At 45.7% G+C, this 12,097-nt stretch overlaps 1 protein-coding gene across 6 annotated transcripts in view; it reads right to left on the bottom strand.

Annotated features, from left to right (window-relative positions):
- The window catches only part of Cenpu (centromere protein U), a 28,550-nt gene extending 20,837 nt beyond the window's left edge, over positions 1 to 7,713 (bottom strand). For 2 of the 6 annotated variants that reach the window (NR_160797.1, NR_160798.1), the window contains exons 1-4: positions 7,605 to 7,663; positions 5,669 to 5,717; positions 4,172 to 4,277; positions 3,539 to 3,650 (exon numbers count right to left, since the gene is read on the bottom strand). Coding sequence is in view for 4 of the 6 variants with exons in the window: in XM_017312969.1 (XP_017168458.1) it covers positions 3,539 to 3,650; positions 5,669 to 5,717; positions 7,605 to 7,645 (202 nt within the window). In the remaining 2 variants the exon portion in view is untranslated. Of the gene's footprint in view, positions 1 to 3,538; positions 3,651 to 4,171; positions 4,278 to 5,668; positions 5,718 to 7,604 lie in introns of all 6 variants that reach the window. The other 4 variants (XM_017312969.1, XM_006509500.1, NM_027973.4 and 1 more) reach the window with 2 other exon arrangements.
- Between the last annotated feature and the right edge of the window lie 4,384 nt (positions 7,714 to 12,097).

Here is a 12,097-nt window from a genome sequence, read left to right as displayed (position 1 = left end):
GGAGAGGTGGCTCTGTGGTTGAGAGCACTTCCTCTTGCCAAGGACCTTGGCTTCATTTCCAGAACCCACATGGCAGCTTACAATGTTCTGTAACTCCAACTTCAATCCAGGACACCTAGCGCCCTCTCCTGGCCGTCATGGGCGCCATGCATGCACATGGCACAGACATACATACAAGCAAAAGACTCATACCCACAAAATAAATCTAAACAAAACTTTTTTTTTAAAGATTTATTTATTTTATGTATGTGAATACACTGTCACTCTCACACCAGAAGAGGGCATCGGATCCCATTACAGATGGTTGTGAGCCACCATGTGGTTGCTGGGAATTGAACTCAGGACCTCTGGAAAAGCAGCCAGTGTTCTTAACTGCTGAGCCATCTTTCCAGTCCTAAACAAAACTTTTAAAAGAACTGTTTTCAAATCACTGATCTGTATTTCCATGTATTATCAGCGTGGCCTTTCCTTGCCGCCATGCTAGCGTTCCTGGGCGGCTGTGCACTAGTTACTAACCACTCAGGCTTACAGTGTGCACTCCCTGGCTTCATTTAGCGGGCAATGTCTGTGAACACGAATGCTGCCCTACAGAGAAGGTGCCATACTCTCACTACCTGTCCTGCCGGGCTCACCTGGACTGCAAGAGCCTTTACCCAAGAGCAGAAGGTAGGACGACAGGGAAAGGAGCTGCTCAGGCTGCCTCTACCTGCTGGAGAAAGACAGTAAGAGGACCGCACTGTGGGGAGGGAGGAAAGGCAGGGATGGAAAATCTGAAGAGGCAAAAGAGGTGTCAAGTCCTGACCCACTTGAATTGCTGCAAGGAGAGATGGGAAGACTCAAGCAAGCACTGTTCTCAAATGTTAGCATGACATACAAACTTACTTCCCCAAATAAACAGCAGCTTGAATACCAAGCCTGTCAACTGTATGGTTTTAAGGCTGATGAAACAGTCCATGATGCTCTCAGGGGTATTTATTTATTTATTCTACAGCTGGGAGCAGGGGTGGTCATCAGCAGATGCACAAAGACAAACAAACCAATCTTGAATTTCCACAGCTTTAGCAACTTATAACAACAAAGAAAGACAAAACAGTCTAAACATAGGTGGCATCCAAAAAGACGCCTTTTCAATACAGACTTACAACTGAGTAAGAGCCCATTAAGAAGACTCTTGACATCATTACAGCAGGGCACACATGACTGTGAGATACATTTCACATCCCTTAGGTAGCCATAACCAGCAAAAGAGAGGAGAGGAGAGAGAAAAATGAGGAAACAGTAAGAAAGGAAAGAAAGTCAAAACGATCACGTCTAGATAAGCTCAGGGCAACTGACCCACACTTGCCAACGGTCATATATAACGTGTGGCAGCCACTGTGGTAAACAGCACCAAAGATTCCTCAGAAACGTAAGCCTAGCACGGTATAAGCCACATAAAGCCCAGCATCCTATCTGTGGGCACCTGCACTCAGGCCGGAGCAGGGATTCTGGGACACCTGCACACCAGATCTCCACCGGCACAGTGGACAATAGATTCAGCTTTCTGGCTTTTTTTGTTTGTTTGTTTGTTTTTTAAGACTTATTTATTTATTATATGTGAGTACACTGTAGCTGTCTTTAGACACCCCAGAAGAGGGCATCAGATTTCGTGACGGATGGTTGTGAGCCACCATGTGGTTGCTGGGATTTTGAACTCAGGACCTTTGGAAGAGCAGAAGATGGTCTTAACCGCTGAGCCATCTCACCAGCCCCGCTTTGTGGTGTTTTAAGACTAGGGATCAGGATTTCTGAGATCGAGGCCAGCCTGATCTACAGAGTGAGTTCCAGGACAGCTAGGGCTATACAGAGAAACCCTGTCTCGAAAAAACAAACAACAACAACAACAACAAACAAACAAACAAACAAATAAAACAACAACAACAAACAAACAAACAAAGACCAGGGATCATGTAGCCCCGGCTATATACTCAAGAATGATTTTGGCCTCTGAGTGTACTACCTCCACCTCCCAAGTGCTACGATTACAGTAAGCTGAAATCAGGTTTCCAAAGACAGTCCCGAACCATATGCCAGACCCTGGGCTCATCCACCACAGACACAAAGCAAGACGAGAGGCAGTTTGGAAACACGATGAGGGACAGAAACCAAAAGGCAATAAGCCCAATGAAATCAGGCAGTCGCGAGAGGATGCGTGTGCTGGGTAGTTTTAGGACCACTGGACACAAGCGAAAGCCAGGAGAGGAGGGAACTTCATGATGCCTCCTTAAGATCAGGCTGCAGGCAAGCCTGTAGGGCACCTTCTCAATTCGTAATCGATGCGGGAGGGAGGGCTTGGCCCACTGTGGGTGGGGGAACCCCTGGGCTGGTGGTCCTGGTTTCTATAAGAAAGCAGGCTGAGCAGGCTGTGAGGAGCAAGCCTCCAGGTTTCCCTCCTGTCTTCCTTTGAGGAGGCACTGATGAGGAAGTATAAGCCGAAGTTTAACCCTTTCCTCCCCACGGAACATTGGCCATGGTGCGTCATCAGTCATAGTAACCCTAAGACATTAAGCATCTTCCTCTAAAGGAAGTTCTTCCCAGAACTGTCTAATTGATAGAGCAGTTGCCAGGGGACACGGTGTGACAACAGGGAGCTGTTTAAAGGCTACCGAGGCCGAGTTAAGAAAACTGAAAGGGTTCTGGAGATGAGTGGTGCGAGCTCGCTTGCCATCACATTCAGCAACGTGAATGGACCTAGCCGCCACAGAACTGCTCATTTAAAACTGGCCTGGTCTACAGAGTGAGTTCCAGGACAGCCAGGGATACACAGAGAAACCCTGTCTCAAAAAACCAAACCAAAACAAAACAAAACAAACAAACAAAAACCCAACTAAATAAACAAATCTAGATAGATAGATAGATTTTATGTCTTAGATCTACTCTATATATGCACACAACACTACAATGAGACATTATTTTATACTCATGACGCTGGGTAGAATAAAATAGGCAGACTGTTAATAGCAGAGTTGCTACAGACTCAACAATTCTCCTAGTGGCATGTCTCAGAGAACTGAACACATGTACACACACCCCATCCACACCCACATTCAAAACAACTTGAACATGAGTGTTCACAGCAGCACAATGATCAAGGAAAAAAACCCCAAGAAGCCAAAGCCAACTGAGCATTATTGAGCCAAAAAGGTGAGGATGAAGTAAGTGCATGCTACAACCTGGAAAACATGATGCTGAGTCATAGAATCTCACCAAAACAGGACCGCTGTTATACGATTCTACACACAAGTCATAGCATTCCTCCAGGATGGGATAGCTGTTACGTGATTCTACACACATGAAATGTCGGAGGAGAAGAATCCAGAGAAACTAGAAGCAAACGGGTGGTGTCCAGGGATCAGAAGGGAGTGAGGGTCGACTGGTGTCAGGGGGTTTCTTCTAGGACAAAGATGTTCTGGAATTAGATAGTGGAGATGGCCACAGGACTCTCATGAACTAAGCCTTGTCGTTTCCAGTCATGGATAGGGAGACGTAAAACACTGACCGAAGGTTTCGTAAGTCTCCTCTTCTTCCTCGAGTGCTCCCGGTATGCTTGAGGCATCAGAATTATTAGAAAAGTCAAACACATCCTTGGGCCGGGGCTTTGGACCAGCTTTCTAAAAGTGAATAAAAGCAATCACTGAACCGGCAACTGCTTCACAGTTTAAACCCCGCTCCTAGGGACCGTCTAGCTAGTCCTGCAGCCCGTGGAAACGCCTGGTGCTTCTCGATCCACGGACTACTCTGATGATCGAGAGCTGGGTTGGGTAAACCATCTGAATGGAGACCAGAGAGCAGACATCGTGGCTCTGTGGGCCACTAGCCTTCTGTGGTATTACATACGGAGGCATAGATATTGACGAGACAGGAAGGAATGGACATGGCTGTGTTTCAACAGAACCTGTCTGAGAGTTTCCTATCACTTTCACAGGTCACTCTATGTCAGCTTTTCTTTGTCCTCCCAAGTGCTAGGATTATAAATAGGTGGGAGCCATCATGTCCACCGTACTTAAATCATTTTAGAATGCAACCAAACCAAACCAAACCAACCAAACAAACAAAACCCCCAACATTCTTAGTTCACAGTCTGTACAAAGACAAATAGCAGGCTACATTTGGCCCACAGGGTATCATTTACCTAAATCCTCGATATAGAGGAAGCTATGATCGCCTCCCCAGAAAAAGGACATGTGCCCCAAAGCTCATACGCAGTTTTGAATGCACACCGGGGTGAAGACTCCTTCCTACGGGACAGAGACTAGGGTTTACAGTTCAATCTATTTCAATACACAGATTAAACCCTAAATCCCAAGGAAAGACCAAAAGGAGAAAACCTTCTATGGTAGCTTATAAACTACAAGATACAAGAGAATATTATTACTAACAGATAAGAAAAGTCTGGAAGATATGAAAGATATGCAAATATGTCTGGCAGACAAAACTCAGGGGAAGCCTCACTCATGGAGTGCTATATGGAGAGATGCTAAGAAACTGCAGAAGGCTTGGCTGTCAAGCCAAAGAAGATTCCGTCACCTGCCCTGCAGTTACCTCCCAGAGGGAGGGCCTGAACGCTTCCAGACACTGGCTGGAGAAACCCCTCCAGGCCACAGTGAATTCTAGCTACTGAGCAGTGGTAGGCAGGAGAAAGGCGCCAGATCCCCAGCGGGTATGCCAGGGATGCTCCACAATGCAGGAGCTTTATTCAAGGCTAGCGTCTGCTCAGCAGGGCAGGGAGCCTGCCTGAGAAGGGAGAAAGCCAGGGACAGACAAGAAGGCCAAAAGCGCTCTGAAGGCCTAACCCCGAACCTGAAAAGCAAACTCCCTCCTCACACTAACTTGAAATGGCATTGGATAAGATTTTGAAATTAGCAATCAAGAGTGTTACACAAATACGCTTGCCTTTAACAGGCATTTCCTGAAGAAAAATAAAACCGTATATGAACCAAGAGGAATTCTATAAACTCATATGCAGCTGTTAAAAAAACTAAGTGGAAAAAAAATGACATTTCAAAACATTATAAAGCTTTTACGTGATGTCAAATATCTGAATAAAAATAGAAACTAGACTCAGAAGAAAAGATGGTTCTAAAACGCTAACAAAGTTCCTTTTCTCCAACATTCTGGATAAAACACTTTTTAAAGCTGCTATAAAAAAGTTTGTCAAAGCCAGGCGTGGTGGCACACGGCTTTATTCCCAGCACTTGGGAGGCAGAGGCAGGCAGATTTCTGGGTTCGAGGCCAGCCTGGTCTACAAAGTGAGTTCCAGGATAGCCAGGGCTATACAGAGAAACTCTGTCTCAAAAAAACCAAAAACCAAAAAAAAAGTTTGTCAAGTGTGGAGGTGGAGGCTAAGGTGGTGATGGTGACCCAGCACTCGGAGGCAGATGCAAGTAGATTTCTGTGAGCTCAAGGCCTAGACTGGTCTACAGAGTGAGTTCCAGGACAGCCAGGTCTAATAGAGAAACCTTGTCTCAAATTAAAAAAAAAAAAAAGTAAAATAAAAATAAGAAAGAAAGAAAAGAAACAAAGAAAAGATTTTGTTAAGAGAACTCTCCAAAGTATGATTCCCACAAAATGATAGCTTTGCCTTCAATGGCTTAAGGGGGGGAAAAATCACATTAACAATCTTGCTTACCTGTTTCCTGGAATATGTGCTTCTCAAAGTGTTCTTTGAATGTTTTGCACTATTAAAACACAGATGACAAAATTTTAAAAGTGAATTCAGCAGATATTTTGAGCAACTGGGAAAGCACTGTAAGCTATAATCCTTCCAAGGCGCACCTTTCCAAATTATCCTCATTACTGCTCACCCAGCAGAGCTGAAGCCAGGCAATAAACCACTGGGGAGCAGGGTTGGGGGGGACACCTATCACTTTGTTAACCATCTCAGTTGTGTGTATTAGGCTACAATAGAAAAGACTTATTGCCACCCACACTCCCAGCACAGAATACCGCAGTAATAATCCGAGGGGAGGGGGCTGGGACTCCCCACTTGTAGCCAACTCTCAGACCTGTACTGCCTTTGCTTTGGGATAACCGCAGACTGTGATTCTGAGCTCAGAAAGCTTAAGTGACTTCTGAATGGCACCTCGAAACAGAAGTAGGTGGGACAACCTGGAGGCATAAATTGCCTAGCCTGAACTCTTTTCCATCTGACTCTTTTTTTTTATGATTTGTTTATTTTATGTATAGGAGTACACTGTAGCTGTACAGATGGTTGTGAGCCTGAGCCTTCATGTGGTTGTTGGGAATTGAGCTTTTAGGACCTCTGCTCTGCTCGCTCCGGTCAACTCCACTTGCTCAGTCCCTGCTGGCTCTAGCCCAAAGATTTAGGTATTATTATACACAAGTACATTGTAGCTGTCTTCAGACCCACCAGAATAGGGTGTCAGATCTCATTACGGGTGATTGTGAGCCACCATGTGGTTGCTGGGATTTGAACTCAGGACCTTCAGAAGAGCAGTCAGTGCTTTTACCTGCTGAGCCATCTCACCAGCCCCTCTACCTGTTTCTTGTGTGTGCTCCAAAACCAGAGAAATTCCCTTCTAGCTGTGGGCTGGAGTCCTGGAGCAGTTTCCAAACTCTACAGAAACCTCTTTCTTTCCTAAAGGAAATCTCTACAGTAACCATTTTATATAATCTTTGCTGTATGCATCCGTGTGTTTTAGGAGTGATAATGAACAGATTTCATAAATTCCAAGCCTCAAGATGTTGAAACAACAAAAACCACTGGTTTGGCAGATCAAGTTCTAAGCTCCTTTCCCTTGCTCAAAGGTGGTGGTGGCTCACGCCTTTCATCTCAGCACTTGGGAGGCTGAGGCAGGTGATCTCTAAGTTTATGGCCAGCCTGGTCTACAAGAGTTGAGTTCCAGGACAGCCAGGGCCACACAGAAAAATTCTGTCTCGAAAAACCAAAAAAGGTAAAAGCACAAACCAGCATGCCCTGATAAGCTCCTTTGCCCTTTTTAAATCTTCCTTCCCACTGCTCACCGAATGTGGATTCCCCCACCATCTGTGTCCTGTGGTAGCTACAAGCATCATCTTCCATAGGTAATCCTCCCACGGAAGACTTCCTACGCAGAGGAGACCTTTCTATCCAAATCTCTACCAGGCTTTGGATGCGCGCCAGACACGCCCAGAATATCCTTCGCCAGGAGTTGGTGGCGCTAACCTTTCGGGCCGCTTACTAACTTCTTTTCAGATGCACACCTCTTATATAATGAAAAGATCCATGAAGCACTCTGAATGTCCTTTAGGTATTTAGGCAAGGCCAGCCCAAGCTCTAAACAAGCAGCTGCCTGGTCCCTCGCTAGAGATTTCGTTTGGCTTCCGTGTTTTCTATTACGAAAACAGCTGCGTCTTAGAAATAAAAAGCAATGTCGACAGACCAGAAATGATTACTGTTAAATATTTGCTTGTCACATGAAAGCGACGCTGGTGTCTGAGTTCCCCTACCACACAGCTTGACTCCTGGCTCTAGGATTCGGGGCTGTGGGAATTGAGGCCGGGTCAGCGAGTCTCTGGGACGGGTTGAGCCCATCCTGGGCGGATTTCGGGGCGGCAGCACTTACCCCGGGTTCCCCGAGTATCTCAAACTTCTCCTTGCAGCCATCCTACCGTTCCCAAAGGCAGGGACTCCAAACTCGCGCCTAGCCGGTCTTGCTCTGAACAGCCAATCAGAGCCTAGTCCTCGCTATGCTCCGCCTTTTCCGGGGCGGGGCCAGAGAGCGTCCTGGGCGAGAGCACGATGAAATCCAGGCCTGGAAAACACCCAACAGCGGAGCGGAGTCCAAAGCAACCGGCTTAGCTGCTGCAGGCTGTCTCTCCCGCTCTCGCTCCGTTCCGTAAATTTAGAACTCCCCGGCCTCGTGGGCGGGTAAATGACCCGGAGCTGGTGTGGGTGTGGGTGGACCCGAGCCAGCCGCCAGCGGATCCAAAACTCCAGTGCTTCCGGGCGGGCTGTTAGTTGATGGACTACTGTCAAATCCTTCGCATTGCTAAATGCAGATGCCGCTTTTAGCTCCCTGTAGCAGCTCACTGTTGAACGCGACACGTTATTTGTCCTCCCTTCCAGGTCCTTCGTAAAGCGGGAAGGTCCCTTCTGGATCCATACTCACGATTCTTTTGTTTTTACATTTTTCTTGTGGTACAAAAGAATGAAAAATTGATTTAAAGGGATCAAAGATATAAGAAGTAAAAAAAACGGCCAAACTCAGAAGAAAACTGAATCAAGACGTTGGACTTGGCAATGAATTTTTTTTTAAGATTTATGTGTATCGATGCAAAATGTTATATATTTATTATATATACGCATATGTATGTATATATACACACACACACACGCATATATATATACACATCCGTGGTCCCAGTGGAGGTCAGAGGAGGGCATCAGATACCCTGAAACTGGAGTTACAGATAGTTATGAGGCTGGGAAACTCTGAGGTCTTTGGCAAGAGGCTCCAAATGGCTGAGTCATCTCTCCAGCTCCAACAATGATTTCTTGATTAACCTAAAACACAGTGGTAATGAGAAAGGCCAGAAATGGGGGTGATGGGAGAGATAGATGGTTGTGTAAAAAAGGTGGATGTATTTAAACACTTAAAATGACTGGAATAAAAAGCTGAAATGTCCAATTTTATGTTATAAATTTTATCACAATAAAAATATGAATACAAGCTAGGCAGTGGTGGTGCTTGCCTTTAGTCCTAGAGGCAGAAGCAGGTAGCATGGCCTACAGAGTGAGTTCCAGGACAGCCAGGCCTACACAAAGAAACCCTGTCTCCAACAAAGGGTATTTAACACTGTAAAAATAAAACATAGACACCTATATTACTGAATCAGAACATAAAATGTAACAGTTCTCTCAGACTCTTCCATGAATGGCCCTTTTCACAAACCATACGGTTTTTTTTATTTGTCTTTAGCATTTTTATGCTTTTCAGCCTCGATATGCCTCTGTGTATAATCATTGTATATTTCTATCTCTATAAATAACGTTTGGTAGGTTTTCTGCAAGTATCCTAACCAAAGCCATAATTTTTAAAGTGTCCACATCTGCATGCAGCTGTAGTTCATTCATGCTGCCTTTGGAATTCATTAAGTAACTATTTGCATCGCTTTTATTCCTCTGTGCTATGGGTACATCAATGTTTTCTATTTACTATTCCCGACAGCACATCACCAGGAATTCTTACGCACATCTTCCAGGGCACTTGTCTGTGAGTATCTAGGGTCAGTAGAGATACCATGTAAGATGTAGTCGTGGTCAGCTTTGCATGACACCAGGTTTTGTACATTGTTTTGTGAACTGTAGACTGTTTTCTTTACCCCTCCCTCCACTCTGCCTACTCAGTAAGTTCTAAAGAGTTTCACATCTCCTGTCTACTGAGATGAAACGCTTGTGTTTATGACGTGCGTTTCCCTCAAGGTTATTTCTGTTTCCTCGTCATCGAAAGGTGTGCGTCCTCAATTACCCAGAAACCATCTGGATGACTGCCAGAGGAGGGCAGATCACCTTGTGGGTATTGCAGGAAGTTCCTCATGGATGGGTAGAAACGGGCTTCCTGGAAGCATGGAAAACTGGCATACTATAGAGAGCAGAGGTAACTCCATTTTCTGGGAAGGGAGATGTGGATAAACCTTTTATGCTTTGGAGTTGGGGAAAAAAGAAACCACTCGGGTGCTCAAACAGGAAGGGGACTCCTCCCTCAGTGGAAACGAGCAAAACTCATCCAGATAGGTTTAAATCATTAAAGTTCTGAGTTTGTGTCACGGAGACGTCCAAGGATAGGATGCCTGTCACGCTGCTTTCTCTGTTTGATCCCAAGTTTCTAGAGGTCACTGGAGCTCTGAGGACATTGTCTTGACCTTTCATCAACCTTAACCTCAGGCTGGGTTCTATACCACCACCACTTCCACCACCTCCACCAGAACCAGCACCTGGATTTGCTCTGACCCGGGCACTGTTCTAAGTGTTTAATTTCTATCAGCTCATTGAATGCTCTAAGTAGCCCTCTGTGGTGGGTACCATAACCCCATTTTATGTCTATCAACACTAAGGAACAGCCCCATCAGTAGCTAACAGATCTGCCTGCCTTTTCTTGAGCCAAGGCTCTGGATCAGGTCTGTACCTGGCAGCTATGCTGTGTTTCAGGTTTGAATTCCACCATTCATTCATTCATCCATCCATCCATCCATCCATCCATTCATTCATTCATTCAGTGTGAAAGCCCAGAATCCTCAGGAAGAGGCCCAGCATACATGTGCCTGTCTATGTTGCTCAAGCTTTTTCATAGGCCCTATGCATGCTAGGTAAGCACTCTACAATGGTGTTACCTCCCAGGCCCCCTTTTTGCTTTTAATTTGAAAGGTATTCCCACTTAAGTTGCTCAGGCTGCCTTTGAACTTGTGATCCTCCTGCCTCTGCCTCCTGACTAGCTGGGTTTACAGGCTTGGACCACCAGACCCAGTCAGAGTACTAATTGAAATGCTATTTATAAACAAACAGCTTTTGTGGGCACATAGACATGTCAGCATTAACAATCATGCTACTCAAAGCCAATTCTTGTGGCTGGAGATAGACAGTCTACTCCCTAACCTCCTGGAATCGCATAGGTTCCCCCAGGAACTGGGTGAGACAGACAATTCAAGCCCACTGCTTCCAAAGCTGAGACAGACAATTCAAGCTGGTCACAGGAAAACTAAAATCCTCATCTCCATATTTAAACACCTGGCCTCAGCTTTGCTCCACTCTATGAGGCTATTTTTCTTCAACACCCACAAAGTGCAGTGCATCTCTGGTTGAGGGAGAGAAGAACAGAGGGCAGGAGCTCTTAGGTGATGTCTAGGCTGGTCATGGCATGGTTAAAGCAGGCCAGTGTGTAACACAGACTCCTGGTTAGCTCTAGCTGATTGTATGGGCGAGCCGGCATAGCAATTCAACCTGGAAACATGACTTAAAAGCTTCTATTGGCTGGTTGTGTTGATAATGGAAACCAGAGTACCTGAGCTTCCCAAGAGGTAAAGCCAGAGTACAGCCCAGCTTAGGGTAGGAAGAGAAGGACACTTATCCTTACAGAGGAGCAGAAATGTGGTGCTACAAGGTGACCGATTAGTGGAAGGGTCAGGAGAGGGGAGGAGCCAAGGAGGGTCCAACCTTGAGAAAGGATTCAACCATGAGGAACATCCCATGAAGGGAATGGTGGGCTGTGTTGTAGGGAGGCTGTGTCCAGTGTTTTCTAGTTCACATGGCAGCTGTATTGAGATGTGCCTTGCCCACCACTGCCTACCTTTGGTAAATGTTGACTGACCTCACCAGTCTTGATGTACAGCTCATGGGTAATGAATGAAAGCCCATGTTTGTTGCCAGGGGGAAGGAGATAAGAGTGGAAAGGGGGCTGAGGACCCAGAGGTGGAGACAGCGGTGTTGCCTCAGTCCAGAGTGACCTGGAACAATGGGAGCAGGCTTTAATGACATCTGAGAAGAGATTATTGTAGAATGGGCTGTGGAAGTTTAAATCACATATATTCCTGTTTAGAAAATTGAAGAAAAGGCCATTGCTGTTATAATGCAAAGGGAAGTAAGTCGAGTCTCCTAATGTGTGCTTAGAATCTCAAGCCTTATGCCAGCCTGAGCTACAGAGCAAGGGTATCTCACAAAACAAAGCCAGTCAGGCAAGGTGAGACACACCTTTAATCCCAGCATTTGGGAGGCAGAGGCAGGCGGATTTCTGAGTTCGAGGCCAGCCTGATCTACACAGTGAGTTCCAGGACAGCCAGGGCTACACAGAGAAACCCTGTCTTGAAAAACTAAAACCCACCCCCCCCCCAAAAAAAAGAAAGAAAAAGAAAAGAAAAGAAAAGAAAAGAAAAGAAAAGAAAAGAAAAGAAAAGAAAAGAAAGGGAGGAAGGAAGGCAGGCAGGCAGGCCTAAAAACAACTAAAAGCAAAACAACAAATACCACAAAGCCCCTTGAATGCTTGGAATAAACTGATTGTGTGTGTGTGTCGGGGGGGGGGGGTCCCCATGAAGATTCGTCTTCCCTGTAGAGTAGTTTGATGTA

Source organism: Mus musculus, chromosome 8 (genome assembly GCF_000001635.26).
Source record: "Mus musculus strain C57BL/6J chromosome 8, GRCm38.p6 C57BL/6J".
Lineage (NCBI taxonomy): Eukaryota > Metazoa > Chordata > Mammalia > Rodentia > Muridae > Mus > Mus musculus.
The sequence above is the reverse complement of the archived record's forward strand: the minus strand, read 5'-3'. Positions and strand labels throughout refer to the sequence as shown.